The 16,805-nt window shown below is 44.0% G+C and overlaps 1 protein-coding gene across 1 annotated transcript; it reads left to right on the top strand.

The window, feature by feature from the left end:
* The first annotated feature begins 11,606 nt into the window (after positions 1-11,606).
* On the top strand, positions 11,607-15,558 carry LOC101518046 (folate receptor alpha-like). Its single transcript, XM_058671682.1, has 5 exons — positions 11,607-11,749; positions 13,623-13,795; positions 14,744-14,932; positions 15,050-15,185; positions 15,322-15,558. The coding sequence occupies exons 2-5, from the start codon at positions 13,631-13,633 to the stop codon at positions 15,438-15,440; spliced, it is 609 nt and encodes a 202-aa protein (XP_058527665.1). The 5' UTR covers positions 11,607-11,749; positions 13,623-13,630; the 3' UTR covers positions 15,441-15,558.
* The last annotated feature ends 1,247 nt before the right edge of the window (positions 15,559-16,805 follow it).

Genomic DNA, 16,805 nt, shown 5'->3' with positions numbered 1-16,805 from the left:
GTCCCTGCATCCACACGAGAAAATCACATCATGTTCCTGATTTCTGATTTCAGCTTGGCCCAGCCCTAGGTGTTGTACCCATCTGGGGAGTAAATCAGTGGATGCGAAATATCTCTCTCTCCTCCCCATCCTCTCTCTTTCTGTGTGTGTTTGTGTGAGTGTGTGTGTGTGTGTGACCGAATTTTAAATAAATAAAACTTGTGGGTTTTTTTTAAGATTTATTTATTTTTATTGGAAAGGCAGATACATAGAGAGAAAGAGAAGTATAGAGAAAAGATCGTTCATGTGCTGATCCATCCCTCAAGCAGCCATATTGCCAAAGGTAAGCCTATCTGAAGCCAGGACTGGGAGCCTTCCCTGAGCCTCCCATGCAGGCACAAGGTCAAAAGGTCCTGGTGATCCTCTCTAGCTCCCTGTTCCCTCCAGGCCACAAGAAGGGAGTTAGATGGGAAGTAAAGCAGCTGGGATCCGAAATGGCGCTCACATGGGATCCCAGCACATGCAAGGTGAAGACCCTAGCCACTAGGTTATTGCACCAGGCCCTAATCTTACAAAACAAACAAACAAACAAACAAACAGAAAAGCTTGAGCGGGGATGGGGGGGTCAACAATGTGATATATTGAATAAAGACATTGCCTTCAAAGCTAGCATCCCATATGGGCACCAGTTTCTGTTTCTACTGTTCTAGTTTGCTCCAGTTTGCTGACAGTTGTTTCAAACAAACAATGACAGATGCTGCAAGTTTGAATCCTTGACAACAATTAGGGGAAATATATGAAGTCCCTAGATCCTGGCTTTGACCTGGCCTGGTACTTGTCATTGGGACTAGGAGGGGAGTGAACCATTGATGGAAGATCTCTCTCCATCTGTTTCTTTTTCTGAATCTCCCTCTCCTTCTCTCTACCTTTCTCTTTGTAATTCCAGTATTCAATGAGTTTTGTTTTAGACATGGAAGTATGCTTGAAACCTGTCAAGACTGGAAGTACAAGCACTTCAAGAAGGATCTAAAGTTGGAAAAAGATGAGAACAGTATGAGAACCAGAATTTTTATAAAGCAAATATTTATTTTATTATATGTTGTTTTTATTTTAAAAAGGGAAATCCATATTCTATTACACAATTTTAAAAATACTTATCTACTTATTTGAAAATCAGAATTAGAGAGAGACAGAGAAACACAGAAAGAGACAGATATTGCATATTGCATATGCTGATTCACTTCCTAGTAAGCCAATGACCTGGGCTGCAGCAGCCATGGCTCGGCCAGGCAGAAGTCAGGAGCCAGGAACTTGTTCCAGGTCTCCCACATGGATGGCAGGAACACAAACACTTGGGCCATCTTCTGCTGCTTTTCACAGGCCATTAACCATAAGTTGAATCAGAAATGTGTCACCTAAGACATGAACCAATGCACAAATGAATTGATAGTATTGTAGATAGTAACTTTATGTGACATCACAACATCTCCAGCCTCTGTTTTTTTTTTCCCCATTTATAGAAGAAAACTCAAAGCTAACTTTATTTGATCCAAACCAGAATTAAAACTTTGGAAGGCTCATTTCAAAGCCTATGCTTGACTCTAAGAATTACCTGCTTGGGGACCGCAAGCAGTGCAGTCTCTGCAGTTGTTTCTAAATAATGTCCTAAGCCCAAATCTAGTACAAATGGATTCTCCTAAACATCTAAACCCACATTATCATTAGACATGTTATGTCTGAATGCCAGAAAAACCATATTTTCCTAGTTGCTCTAGGCCACTTTTGGACATTTCTGTAAAATTTACCCAAAACATTATACAACCACAGGTAGAAAACTTCATTAAACTTGTACAAACCAATTGTCATCAAACTTCAACTTTCTTATTTGGGAAATGCATTGAATGGGAACTTAGGAGTGTGCAAATAGATACGTAAATAGTATCATTTCTGTTCCTAGAGCCGTAGTTGACAATTTTTGTACTCTCACAGTCCTTATTCAATCTCTCTTGGTTGTACCTTCAAAAAGCTTCAGAAGTTTTCCATTTTTCATCATCTCCACAGCCCTGTTTCTAGCTACTATCATGTCTCACCTGCTTGCTTCAATAGCTGTCTAACTGGTACCCTGCTTTCATTCTTAGACCCTATATTCCAGTGTTCACACAATATCCAATCAATCCTTTTAAATTCGTTCAAACTTCACTTCAAGACTTTCTGGGGGCACTCCATCTCACTCACAGTAGAAGTCAAATTTCTTGCTGTAGCTCAAAGACCTTACGTGATTTTTACCTGCACTTTGTTCACAGGGTGATATTTCTCCAGTTACTCTCCTGTTATTTCATCACTTCTTCCGAACCAGCCAGTTTAGTCTCTGTACATTTCCGAATAACTGTGTAGTACTTCTTTCTTGTCCTGACAGGGCTATTTCTTTTGCCCACTACTTTCTTCTCCTTTATGGAATTCCCCCCTAGCAACCTTATTTGTAAATCACCTTTTCAATAAGATTTACTCTCAGCATTTTATTTAAAACTACAGCAGCATTTACTTGAGAAACATCTATATCATACTTTACTTAATTTTTATTTTTATCTTAGATCCCTTTAACAGTTTTTGATTGAGATCTATGATAGTAATAATTATATGTATTCCAGACAATTTTAGACTTGAGTTAGATTATGCTTCTTGTTCTACAATGTTTCTAGCTAAGTCATATATTTTGCAAAACAACATCCCAAGAAGAATTGTTTCCTAAACTACTACAGGGAATCCGATGATGCCATTCCTACACTTGATTTTAACAAAAAGGTAAGTGATCAATGATTTCATTCCTTATGGGATACGCCTACCTGCCATTCAAAAATACATACTTTCATTCTAAAAAAACCAATGAAAATACATAAAATGAGATTCCCATGATTAAATATGTTGATTCAGTAACATGACATTCCAAAGCAATTTTTGAGAAACATTGACACACAGAGGGTTACACTGCCCTCTGAAATGCTAGTTTCTCAAATGAGATCCAGTTGGAGTCCTGGGTGCTCTGCTTCTGACCCAGTGATGCGCCTGGGAAAGCAGCAAAAGATGGTCCACATTAGGAAACTCAGTTGGAGATCCAAGGTGTTGAACTTTGCCTGGTCTAGGCTCAAACCTATTGGCTATTTTGAGGAGTAAATCAGTGAATGAAAAACTTTCCATCTTTCTTTCTCCCCCCTCCTTTTCTCTATAACTTTGCCTTTAAAATAAAACTCAAAAGAATTTTCTGAGGATCAGAAAAAAAACGACTCATGAATTTTATAAATACTCACCATATAACACTTTTTATGGCTTAAAAACTCTCCTGATGAGACGGTATACCTTTTTCTTTTGGTAAAGATAACACATTTTTATCTGAAAATACAAATAAAATAAATATGTCTTATTGTTCCCAATAGTTGTTTAAGTCCAGAAGTCCACACTTAAGGGTAAAGATGAAATATCAAAAAAAACAGGCAGCTATTATTTCATCAGATTGTATTTTCATTCTGTATTCTAATAATTGAGCTTATATATGTGGCACTTACTAAACAAACCTTAACACTGTTAAGACAGTTTCTTTGATTTTAGTCTTGTGATTATATGAACAACTCTTCAAGGACTTGATTTTCTCCTTTAGTGATTTAATGTAGGTTATTCTAATTCTGAATGTAACACACACACACACAAAAATTGTGCCTATTCCTGAATCCCTAACCCAAAACCCTGTGTATTCAGGATATAAGAACAAGGCCACCCTGAGTAGTGAAAGACCAAGATCAATCAATACCAAACTATTGACTTAGTGAAGTCTGTTCATTGCACCAGCAAGCATTCAGTTGGTCTCTGATTTTCCTGTGTCAGAAGTGATCACAGGTGTCAAAGTGCTCCTCTCTATTTGGAACATGTTATATCTCATTTTTCTTTAAAACAATTGGATAAACACAATTAGCACAATTTTTTTTCTGGGCATCTGAGTTGTTTCCACGTCTTTGCTACTGTAGATTGCGCTGCTATAAACCTAGGACTGTAAATCCCTTTCTCATAGTTTCATTTCTTTTGGATATATTACCAGAAGTGGGATATCTGAATCATACAGCAAGTCAATTTTCAGTTCTCTTAGCACTTTCCACACTGACTTTCATAGTGGTTGTACTAGCCTACATCCCCACCAACAGTGAAGGATGGTACCTTTCTCCACACATCAAATCCAACACCAGTTCATGCTAAAAAAAAAAAAAAAAAAAAAAAGGGAAGGGCATTACTTGATAATTATATTGGCTATAATGGATGTTGATTACAAAATCTCAAATAATGAAAAATGTTAGTGAGGATAGATATTTGTCAAACTTCCCTCATAATCTCTTTCTTTTTTTTTTTATCAATACTCATACCGAGTACTTGTTTTTTTTTAATAAGGCAACAAAAATAGAAGATGTGTTTGATACTACATACCAAGAACTAGAGAAAGCTTTAACATTTATTATGATTATCTTGTCTTGCTTATAGGTTACTTATTGTTTGTTCCATTTTAAAGGCTTGGTATGACTGCATCCCTCAGCAGAGTGTCTGGTCTTAGATTTTCTTTTTACGATCCAGGTTCCTGCCAGTGCCTACCTGCAGAAGTAACAGCTGATAGTTCCAGAACTAGCTCCTGACACTCATATGAGATATTTGGATTGAATTCTGGGCTCTTGGTTTCTGTCTGATACAACTGTGGCTATTGCTGTGTTTTGGGGAGTGTACCACCAGATGAAAGATCTCTCCTTGTCTTTTCTTTGTTTCTATGCCTTTCAATAAAAATGAAAATATTAATAATTTAAAATGTCAATGGCTGAAGGGAGATTGGGGATTGAGGTATGAAGTGTATAGAGCTAATAAAATGAGTCTTTACAATATTAATGATGAAGAAAAAATCAGTATAGTCAAGCATTCTTAAGGAATTCTCAAACCAGTCATATGTGATCAGTAGTCTGGATTGTGGTTCCATTCCTCCTTCATTCACTGCTACCTTCTTGTCTTCCATTTTTCCTCCATTCTTTCCTTCTTTCTTCCTTTCTCCCTCCCCTTTTTCCTTCCACAAGACTTTCTCCCTTCTGGTATATCTCCTTCCCTCATTCTGTTTTATTTGAAACACAAAGGCAGAGAGAGAGAGAGAGAGATCCCCCATCCTCCACTGATCTACATTTATCAGAAACACTTAGCTTTGTGACAGAAATCAGGAAAGAGAACTGCAACCCAAAAAATCCAGCTGCATGGATGGCAGATTCTGGCACTGGCATCTTGTATAGATGCCAATTTCTGTCCTAATGGTTCCATTCATGATCAAATTCCCAGGTGATAGTCTGGGAAAGCAGAGTAGATTGGTCCAAGTTCTTGGCTTCTGGTTATTGGCTTTGGCCCAGTTCACCTATGGTGTTTGCAGGCATTTGGGGATTGAACCAATGGCAGAAGGTATCTTTCTCTTTTCTCTATCTCTCACTCATTTATTCTCTCATTTTCCCTCTCTCCTCCCCCCCTTCCCTTCTCCCTCTTTTCTTGTCTCTCTCTCTGTAATATTACCTTTAAAAAATTTCAACACTCTTAACCCCTGGGTGAGTTTGGAACTGAGCCATAACTGCCTCTCTACTTTGATCTTTCTGTTTAAACACATACTTTTTACACATACTTTTACACATACTTTTACACTTTTACTAATTATTAGTAATTAGCTTGACATGTATGCAGCAAGCCAATAGTTTTATTTTTAGCAAATAAAAATAGAAACAAAGAAATGCAAACTAAGTATCTCAAGTGAGTGGTGGAGTCCCAACCTGTTGAGCTACTACAGGCTATTTCCCAACGTATGCATTTGCAGAAAATAAAAATCATGAATGGATCTAGAACTTGATTACAGGGATTCTAACGTGGTATCTAGAATGCCCCAAATTGCATTATAGCCATTGTTTCAAATGCCTGCCCCTGCATTGTACTTAGAATTATCCTACATATTTGCTGAGTATTCTGTTTATTTATGCTTACTGTGTTTACATATCCACTTTATTCCACTACATGGTAAAATATGTTCCTGATATACAGGCTACATCAATAGATTCCTTGATAACTGTTTTACCTTTTTTTTTGAGCAATAAAAACCATAAGCATGAATTTGGAAGTCAGATAAAAGGAAGGTATTGGGTTGACATTGGCCAATTGGACTCTGCAAAATATGTAAGCCTATGTTTGATTGCACACCTATTTTCAAAACATTAATAATTTCCTTATGGGTATGTAATTATAAGAGGCTGTTAATATCTGGCATTAAGTGACATGATTATCATATGTATATTATTATTACAGGTAAAGAGTCAGTATGATGTAGAATTACAGGACAAGCATCCACTGACCTAGTGTCTGGGGTGTTTGCCATGAGTAAAACATTATGGCAATGAGTGGCTACTTCTGCCTTCCCTAAGAAAACATACAGAAGAAAAGTGATAAACCAATAACCTAATTGACCTACTCAAAATACAGCTTAGACAATATAAAATACTTGTTTTGGTTTGAAAGCCTACTAGGCCCTAAGGATAGAGTCCAGGGGTAGCTGTTGGTAAGATTCAAACTTAGGGTCTCATTAACAGCAGATAATTTCTGCCTGCATCACATCCATCACATCAGTAACATTGCCAAGTCTGTTATGGTTGTGTAAATACACTAGTGACAATCAAGGGAGCTCAAACTTTGGAATAGAGATAGAGGAATATACTATGAAAAAAATTGAGAGTTTTGAACTCCAGAAATTTTATTTGATGTGGATATAGTCTATTCTCTGCCCAACCTGACTAAGGGACCCTGTTTTCCACTAAAAGAAGTTCTTCCATTGATTTTACCATTGCTTCCTAAAGAATTAGCATCTCTTTTCAGGACCACATTGATTCTGGCCAGCGGAAATAATTAGAGATGATCCAACACAGCATATTAGGACAAGTCAAAGGTTTTTCAAAAGGAGGTAATTTACAAGCTGAACAATTTAAAGAAATAGACATAGACTTGCCCTCCAGGATTACAAGACTTCTGCTAATACCAGAATTTCTTGGCTAATGAAATTCTTTTCATTTCCTTGGTGGAGTTTTATATCAACGTAGCACTGCTTGCAAGGCATTGGAGGTTCAAAGATGTGAAATAAAGAGCATGCATGCCATCATTTGAACAAACAGATATTCTATAGAATGGAGGAATAACTTAATGACTACCCACTTAGACAATCGATATCCTTTCTAGTGATATCTACCACAGATTCAGTTACTCTGTGAAAGTGACAACCATCAAATTTCTTGCCATTCCTAAATTGGGTAATGATAGTTCTCTTCTAATTTCAGGTGTCTTCAATATCCATTTTTAACTTTCTCAAATTTTTTTTAAGATTTTTTTTTAATTGGAAAGGCAGATATACAGAGGAGGAGAGACAGAGAGGAAGATTTTCATCCAACGGTTCACTCCCCAAGTGACCACAACGGCCGGTGCTGCGCCGATCCAAAGCCAGGAGCCAGGAACTATTACAGGTCTGCCACGCGGGTATACGATCCCAAGACTTTGGGCCATCCTCGACTGCTTTCCCAGGCCACAAGCAGGGAGCTGGATGGGAAGTGGGGCTGCCGGGATTAGAATCGGCGTCTGTATGGGATCTTTGTGTGTGCAAGACGAGGACTTTAACCACTTCACTATTGCGCCGGGCCCAGCTTTCTCAAATATTGACAGAATCTTTCATAGTTTCCTCTCTTAATCCCGCTTTTCTCATAAATCTTACTTACACATACTACATTTAGCTTGTAACCTGCATTTTATGAAGAAAAAACGGCCTTCAGATGATGTTCTTCATGTTAAGATTTCTGTATATTTATTTTATATTAATGCAAATAATTAGAGCAATTTTAGGTTACAGTTATCCGACTGTAAGTATTGAGCAAGTAAAAATAACCTCTTTTGGCAAAGGTAGTTTACAATTTTAGGTGGGCAGTTTTCTGAGCAGTCATACACATTTTTGTATACACATCAAAAGTCTTAAAAACACTAAAATAAATCATTTAATAGCAAAGAATGACTTTGATCTCTTTATCATAAAGCTTAGAACCTCAAATTCACAATAATAGTAAACATATGTTTAATTTAAGCTTTGTAGTAACAGACATATAGATATTAGCAACTGCTTGTCATCTAACAAGATATATAATGATAAAATGACCAAGTTCTTCTCAGTTACCATAAGCCTACATACTCTCATTATTTCTCATTGTTTTGTTAATATCTTAGTCCCATAACTTCTATTTCATTGCATTTTATCATCAAGCATGAATTAAAGAAAAAAAAACTTATAGCATATAGCTATGGCCAAATGACTTTTTAGTTAGGTTTCAGTATGTTTACCTGTACAATGAAATAATAGGTGCATGAGCCTAGCTCAGCATGACCTGTGCTCCATCCTGGTCTCTAGTTTCGCTTGTGGGCTAAGGTTTGCTCAGTCCTGCCCATTCTACCCCATTCCATTAGCAACCCACACATTACCCAGCTGTTGGATCTACTTTGCCCAGCTTATCCAACCCTCAGATCTGGACCACATGTTCACCAATGGGAGCTATGACTTGCCAAGGGAGTTTCTCAAGTTCCTCCACTTGATCCACTCCCAGACCCAGTTCTCATACATGCCATTGGGTTTAGGCCAGATTCTGGCGAAGTCTAGCCTCCCATTTGGCCTTGTATGAGCTGGTGAATGTTGCAGTCCGGCCCACCCCACACTCTATTCAGGATGCGCATTTGGGTGTTGCTGCCTTGACCAGTCCAGACTGTTGTCGGTTCCTTTACCTGTGATTGATTGTGGGCTCCTTGGTCACACCTAGCTTAATCCATCACCACCACAAATCTTGAGCTAACCAGTGGGGCTAGAATTTCCACAGGGTTTGGCCCACACATCCCCCACAGAATCTACCCCTGGATATCGTTCTCTGGAGTACTAGTTAATGTCGTGGCCCTGCCTAATCTGACCTGCCTCCTGACCCATGTCAGGTAATAGGATATGATCCTGCTAGACAAGCCCTGAGTCTTAGCGTTTGCAGGGACTGGTGTTCGCTGGTCAGCATTGTTCAGTGACAATAAGTTCTTCAAAGGAAAAGTTACTCTGTCATTGGGAATCTTTGGGATTGATCCACATCCTCGCAGCACAGTGGGCTCAATATGGAGCTACCTAAGCAGTGATTCAAAGTACCAAAACCTCAGAGCCCCCAGGCCCAAGGTTGTGCCCCTTCCCAATCCCATTCCCCACCCAATGAAGGTGGCCTGCCCAGCCCTGGAGACCTCCCCCTTGGTGTACTCACCCCGAAGGGAGCCGCCCTGGATTCCAGGCAGGCCCGGGGACAGCTCACCATGTGCACGTGCATGTGGTAGCTGGAGTCATGGGTCTGAGCATGGAGACGCCTTGGCCTGAGACCCACCAGGAGCCAGCAGGCTGCTGGAAGTTTCAGCCCCCAGGCCCAAGGTTGCGCCCCTCCCCAATCCCATCCCCCGCCCAAGGATGGTGGCGGGTGGGCCTGAGACCCACCAACAGCCTTCAGGCTCTACTTGTTTTAGTGTTGGGTATGTTCTATGTATATAGTGCATAGAGTTCAGTCCTCTAATAAAGGAAAGTTGAGGAAACAGGCTTCTAATATAACCCTGGCTTCTGAAAACCACCATCAGGTGTATCTTCCATTAGGTGCCTTTGGGGTCTTTAAATGTCCTTTGTGATGAATCCCCAAAAAGATACTATGGACTTGGTGCATGATAATGGAAGACATATAATAATACATTAAAATAAGCAAAAATAAAATAGAAAAGAAACCCCCCAAAATGGAAAAAGTCTGTAATGGGTGACACATGGTGTTGGGTTTTCCCCTTGTTGGTGAAGTTCATTTTGACCTGTTGGATGCCTCTTCTGCTGGGTCACTCCATTGTCATTTTCCTGCTTCTAATTAGCAAGGCTGCTGGAGGGAGACACTTGGGGAGCTGAAGGTACCAGTTAGCACACTTTCCCCGTCTCTGAGACCAGAGTGTAAGGTTTGAGTTCGGGTTCAGAGTCAGTCACACAAAGTACTGTTCAGTTCAAAGCAAGCTTTCACGGCAGTGTCCCTGCGTGAGGGTCACTGGTCCTGTACAGAGAGCGAGCCAGAGAAGTTGTGCCTTTGGCTTGTGAGGAGGAGACAACAGAGAGATAGAGGGTGGGAGGGTGCAGAGAGAGAGAGAGACAGAGAGTCTGACCTGACTGCTCCCTGGTGAGAGACAGCCGGAACTACCTCTACATGGCAGAGTGACCCCTGTGAGGGAAGTGGCCACTCAGGGTGCACAGCGCTGGGCTTTTATACATGTTAGGTGTGGGGGATGCAGGAAGGTGGCGGCTCCTCAGTTTGCTCATGCTTGTGGCTATGATGTGTCATCATAGTGGGTGTTGATCTTCTGCTCAGACTCCGCATTTGAAACATTTCTGGATGGGAGTGTCTGTTTGACCTCAGCAAAGAGAGCATTGAGGCTATTGAAGCTCTCTTCTGTTGGTGGTAGCTACAGGGAGGCAGATAGCACTGGGACATGGTCTAGTGCTTGGTGTTTCAAGGTTACCAGGTGTTCCTGGCTTGTGATAAGTTTCCTTGTCCTTTGTTGCATGCAGCTCCTTCAGGAGTTGCTTATGCTCAGCCTAACACTTCCTCTGCCCAAATCCACTCTTCCCTCTCTTCCCACAAGCATGGGAACAAGAAGGCTGGGCCCAGTGCAATAGCCCAGTGGCTAATTCCTCAGCTTCACCTTGTATCTGCCAGGAGCCCAAATGGGTGCAGATTTGTGTCCTGCCTGCTCCACTTTCCATCCAGCTTCTTGTTTGTGGTTTGGGAGAGCAGTGGAGATGGCCTAAAGCCTTGGTACCCTGTACCCACATGGTTCCTGGCTTTGGACCAGCTCAGCTCTGGCTATTGCGGCCATTTGCGGAGTGAATCAGTAGATGGAAGATCTTTCTCTTTGTATCTCCTTCTCTGTGTATCTGCCTTTCCAATTAAAATAAATAAATAAATAAGCAAGCAAGCAGGAGGGCTTCTATCCGCGGTTAGGGTGGGAAGGCATCTCAGCTGAGACCCCTGGAAGCCAGGGAAAGATCCTAGAGTGAACAGGTGAGTGAGAGGGGGACTAATGGGAAGACTCAGGATATTTCTGATCTTGGGGCTGGAGGTGAAGGATGCCTGGGATGGTATGGGCAGAGTCAGGCCTGTGGAGCCCCTAGCTGCTTGCAGCGGGTTGGGAGGCTGGCAGCCTGCACCCCAACCTTGCCCAACCTTCAGTGGGGCCTAGTCTCCTGCTCCTCCGTGTAATAGGACAGGACTACTGGAACTGGATGGGATTAGCCCAAAGAATCCTGGCAAATCAGGCTGCAAGATTTTTATCAGCCTTGAGTTGCTGGAGGGAAGAAAACAGGATGCGGGGATTGGGAGTTGGGAGTTGAAAGGGGCAGGGACAGGTCCTGGGCCCACTCTATTAAATAGTCTAGCCCTCTCCCACTGGGACGCCTGGCAGACGGTTACATGCAATAATTAACTGCTCAGTGTGGCATTCGTCTAAGCCCACGCTCTACTCCCGGCCCCGTCCAGGCGACCTGCACCCCTGCCCGTCACCTAGGACACCAAACTGTGCCCTTGACCTGGAAGCAGGCAAGGAAAAGTGTGGCACGAGCAGCAACCGAAGCCAGACCTCCAGCCGCCTTCTCTCCCAGGTATGCATTCCCTGGCCCTGCTAGGGGCCACACAGTATTCCCTGCTTGTGGTAAAGAATTTTCTGGAGTGGGAGGATGGGCTGTTTACCTGAAGCCCGGGAGGCTGCAGGCCCAGGCCCAGTCAACTCCAAGCCAGCGTCTGCCCTAGAGCCAGAACACGAGGCTCCTGTCCTTCTATCCAGAACTGAGCTCTCAGACTCCTGGGCAGGGGACAAAGTTGGTGGGGCTGAAGAAGGGTGTGTGTCACAGCTGTACCCAGATGTGAAGGGGAAGATTAGGAGGGAGTACAGTGGGCTCCCAAGGTCTTGTGGGTCCCAGGCAGAGGGGAGGGTGCTGGTTCCAAACAGCCACAGCCAGAGAAAGACTGGCAGCCCCCTGGCCAGCCCAGCCTGGGTGGGCTACCTCAGCATGGCAAAGGGGTAAGAGGGCAAAGGCTGAAGCAGGGTGGCTCTTGTGCATCTAGCGTCAGAGCTGTGGTTCCCACTCAGCTGATCCCGCCGGCTGCCCTGTCTGCTTCTCCCAAGGTCAAGCACAAGGTGAAGCAAGGGCAGGATTCCCAGGCCCACGGAAGGGTACGAAGGGTCGCCACCTCACGCCCTCAGGGCTGTTGGCTATGTGGCAATGCACTTTGCAACCTCTTAGGCTCCAGGGGTGTACAGCTCACTGTTCCCCCTGTGCCGGGTCCTGTGACATTCCCAAAGTCCCGGAGGAAGCCTGGCTTTGGCTTGTCCCAACCCTGGCCATTGCAGCCGTTTAGGAAGTGAACCAGCAGATGGAAGATCTCTCACTTTTTCTTTTTCCCTCTCTCAGTGTGACTATGCCTTTCAAATAAATAAATGCATCTCTAAACACATGAAGAGCACAAAAGGAAAATCCTAGGAACTTGGATCAGCTGTTCTCTTTCATCTTTATCGCTCTTTTTAAGAGATTTATTTATTTGTTTATTTATTTATTGCAAAGTCAGATACACAGCAAGGAAGATCTTCTATCTGTTGATTCACTTCCCAAGTGGCCCCAACAGCTGGAGCTGAGTCAATCCAAAGCCAGGAGCCAGGATTCCCTATGAGATGCCAGCCTCACATGCGGCTGCTTAATCTGATGTACTGCAAGACTAGTCTCCTGTGTAATTTTAATTTATCTTACCAGTGTATTTCATTACAGAATATATACTTGGTTGTTGGAGACATATAAATCTTATTTTATATAGATTTATTTTTTTTTTATTACAAAGTCAGATATACAGAGAGGAGGAGATAAAGAGAGGAAGGTTTTCCATCCGATGATTCACTCCCCAAGTGAGCGCAACGGCCGGTGCTGTGCCGATCTGGAGCCAGAAGCCAGGAACCTCCTCCAGGTCTCCCACATGAGTGCCGGGTCCCAATGCATTGGGCCGTCCTCGACTGCTTTCCAAGGCCACAAGCAGGGAGCTGGGTGGGAAGTGGAGCTGCTGGGATTAGAACCGGCGCCCATATGGGATCCCAGGGTGTGTTCAAGGTGAGGACTTGAGCAGCTAGGCCGCAGTGCCGGGCCCAAGACATGTAAATCTTATCACAATAGTTTTTGTTAGCTTTTATAATCTTCTAAACATTTTGTCTCTGAAATATTTGCCTCCAGGGGTTTGGAATAGGGGATTGGGGCTGAACTCCTGGCTCTGTCTGGCAAGCTAAAGTTCATTCCAGAGTAGCATCAGTGAGGCTCCTTGGACTGTCCCCCGGCAGGTGCTGTCTGATCTTACCCTGCTCTAGGGTTGAGAAGACTGAGGGGATGAGGGCAGGGCAGATGTTCCTCTGAGCTCCACCCTCCAGAGGCGGGCCCATACTGGCAGCCCCACCTCTGCTTCCCCTGAAACCACAGACCACAAGTGTCCTTTCAGGGATTGCAATGGCCAGACCCGGGATCACACTGCTGTTGCTCCTGCTGGTATGGGCGACTGCCTGTGGTGCCCAGCTGGGAGTGGCCCAGGCCAAGACCGAACTCCTCAATGTCTGCATGAACGCCAAGCACCACAAGGAAAAGCCAAGCCCTGAGGACAAGCTACATGAGCAGGTGGGCTGGTAGGGAGGGTGGACTGGGGGCTGTGCGGCGCTGGTTTGGGAAGAGAAGGAAGGGTCTGGGCCCATTCCATCTAGTAAATTCCTTGGAAGTAGTTAATCCTAAAGGAAGTGCCAGGACCTGAGCTAAGGTGGGGGTGGGGTGGGATGAGGGCTATGATTTCTTGCCTCTGCTTTAGGGACATAAGAATTGGGGTTTGAGTGGCTCCGTGCGGTGGCCTAACGGCTAAAGATCTCACCTTGAACACACCAGGATCCCATATGGGCGGCGGTTCTAATCCCGGAAACTCCACTTCCCATCCAGCTCCCTGCTTGTGACCTGGGAAAGCAGTCGAGGACGGCCCAATGTCTTGGGACCCTGCACAGGCGTGGGAGACCTGGAGGAGGTTCCTGGTTCCCGGCATCGGATTGGCGCAGCACCAGCCGATGTGATCACTTGAGGAGTGAACCAGTGGACAGATCTTCCTCTCTCCTCCTCTCTATATCTGACTTTGCAATAAAAATTAAAAAAAAAAAAAAAAAGAATTGGGATTCAATTTACAGAGTGAAGGACAGACAAAAAGATCTTCCATTGCTGGTTCACTCCAGCTGAAACTGAGCCTCTTCTGGGTCTCCCACAGAGGTGCAGAGTCCCAAGGACTTGGGCCATCCTCCACTGCTTCCCAGGTCATAAGTAGGTAGTTGGAAAGAAAGTGGAGCAACTGTTACACAAACTGGCTCTTAAAGGAAAGGTGGAGGCTTAGCCTATGAGGTCCTGCACTTCAATTTGAACTAGTAACTTGTGTCCTGATTGCACCTTCTGGGCTCCCAGGTTTTGAGAGTCTCCTCCCCCAACAGGACACCTGAGGCAATTATTTCCAGGAATGACTAGACTGGGGAATCAGTGCTAACTGAAGGGAGACCTGCTGTCTGTGAACTTCAGCCTTGTGTCTTCTCTGTGCAGTGCAGTCCCTGGAGGAAGAACTCCTGTTGCTCCGCCAACACCAGCAGTGAGGCTCACAAGGACATATCCTACCTCTACAAATTCAACTGGGACCACTGCGGCAAGATGGAGCCCACCTGCAAGCGGCACTTCATCCAGGACACCTGCCTCTATGAGTGCTCCCCGAACCTGGGGCCCTGGATCCAGCAGGTACAAGTGTCCTCCGGGTATCCCTAGCCCAGAAAAGGAGCTTTCCAGACACCTATGTAAGTTGGTCCTATTACAGCTGGTTTTTCTGAGTCCTTCTTCTCTATTGAAATCCTCCAGGTGGACCAGACCTGGCGCAAAGAGCGCATCCTGAATGTGCCCCTGTGCAAAGAGGACTGTCAGCGCTGGTGGGAGGACTGTCGCACCTCCAGCACCTGCAAGAGCAACTGGCACAAGGGCTGGGATTGGACCTCAGGTGAGGGCTGGGATGGGACAGGGAGGCAGGTGTTTGGAGGTGCAGGAATGGGTATGTGAATATGTGTGGTGACAGGATTGGCAGAACCAAGGAGACCTCTGGGCTCAGTTGGCTAAGTCTTCTCTCCTCCCTGTAGGATTTAACCAGTGCCCAGTGGGAGCTGCCTGCCACCCTTTCCACTTCTACTTCCCTACACCTGCTGATCTCTGTGAACAAATCTGGAGTCACTCCTACAAGCTCAGAAACTACAGCTGAGGGAGTGGCCGTTGCATCCAGATGTGGTTCGACCCAGCACAGGGCAACCCCAACGAGGAGGTGGCCAAGTTCTATGCTGAGGCCATGAGTGGGACTGGACTACCAGGGACCTGGCCTCTTCTGCTTGGTCTTACCCTTCTACTGCTCTTGCTGCTCAACTCTATGGCTCCCAGCTCTCAGGACCTCTCCTTGTCACCAGTTTAAATAAACCAAACACTCCCCATGTGCCATGTGAATTACTTGGGGGTAAATGGGGACATTTTGCTTCCCAATTCTCACAGATTGAAGCCAGTTACACTTGGTCAGTTGCCAGCTCTCACACTTGCTAGCGATGAGCCAGATACGTAATTATTCTTCCAGCCAAGGATATGTTCATAGTCTTTATAGTTCTAACCAAGAGTTGAGCTGACGATTTTCCCATTTGAATTGGACCCACACCTCCTAGAGTTGATTACAGTACTGTGCTCAGCTCTGCCTCATATTTTCCATATATTTATTCCAATAAGGTATATACACTATTTGCATTTGACTCATGTGGAAACAAATACATACCTTAAGGAACATGACCAGAGCTCCCCTCTGCAGAAGAGCTGACATTCCATCCCAGGTAATGTGGCCCTTAAGCTCTTTCCCATGTGGAATGAGTAAATGCTACCTTGAAGCAAGTATTGGGCTATGTTGGGCCAGGAGAGTAGGGGTTATGTTGGTTTGGCAGAGTTAAAACTGGATCCCAAAGTTCAATTCCTAAAGCAGATTTCAAACCTATTATTTGAAAGCATTTTAGGCAGTTTTTTGGCATTAAGAATGACTTGCAGCTGTTAAAACAAGACTTATGTTATAGCCACATATCTAATGTCCTGGTGATTTAATACAACTATTACTTTTTTTTTTTTAAGATTTATTTATTTTTATTGGAAAGGCTGATATACAGAGAGGAGGAGAGATAGAGAGGAAGATCTTCCGTCTGATGGTTCATTCCCCAAATGACCGCAATGGCTGGAGCTAAGCCAATCCACACCCAGGAGCCAGGAGCTCCCACACGGGTTCAGGGACCCAAAGTTTTAGGCCATCCTCGACTGATCTTCCAGGCCACAAGCAGGGAGCTGGATGGGAAGCAGGACCACTGGAATTAGAACCAGCGCCCATATGGGATCCCGGTGCGTTCAACACAAGGACTTTAACCACTATCACTTTAACCACCCGATTTTCATTTTAAAAGAGATTTATTTATTTGAAAAGTAGAACTACACAGAGAGAAAGACAAGAGAACATCAGTTACCGATTCACTGCTGGCCAGGCCAGGCGAAAGGAGCCTGGAACTTCATCACAGTTGTCCACGTGGCTTTCAGGGAGATACTTGGACCA

This window comes from Ochotona princeps, chromosome 1 (genome assembly GCF_030435755.1).
Source record: "Ochotona princeps isolate mOchPri1 chromosome 1, mOchPri1.hap1, whole genome shotgun sequence".
Taxonomy (NCBI): domain Eukaryota; kingdom Metazoa; phylum Chordata; class Mammalia; order Lagomorpha; family Ochotonidae; genus Ochotona; species Ochotona princeps.
The sequence above is the reverse complement of the archived record's forward strand: the minus strand, read 5'-3'. Positions and strand labels throughout refer to the sequence as shown.

What these genes read in the sequence shown, in the direction of transcription:
- LOC101518046 (XM_058671682.1), top strand. Translation starts at nt 13,631, where the DNA reads ATGGCCAGACCCGGGATCACACTGCTGTTGCTCCTGCTGGTATGGGCG. An exon ending in AGGACAAGCTACATGAGCAG is followed by an intron (nt 13,796 to 14,743) that starts GTGGGCTGGTAG and finishes TTCTCTGTGCAG; the next exon opens with TGCAGTCCCTGGAGGAAGAA. An exon ending in TGGGGCCCTGGATCCAGCAG is followed by an intron (nt 14,933 to 15,049) that starts GTACAAGTGTCC and finishes GAAATCCTCCAG; the next exon opens with GTGGACCAGACCTGGCGCAA.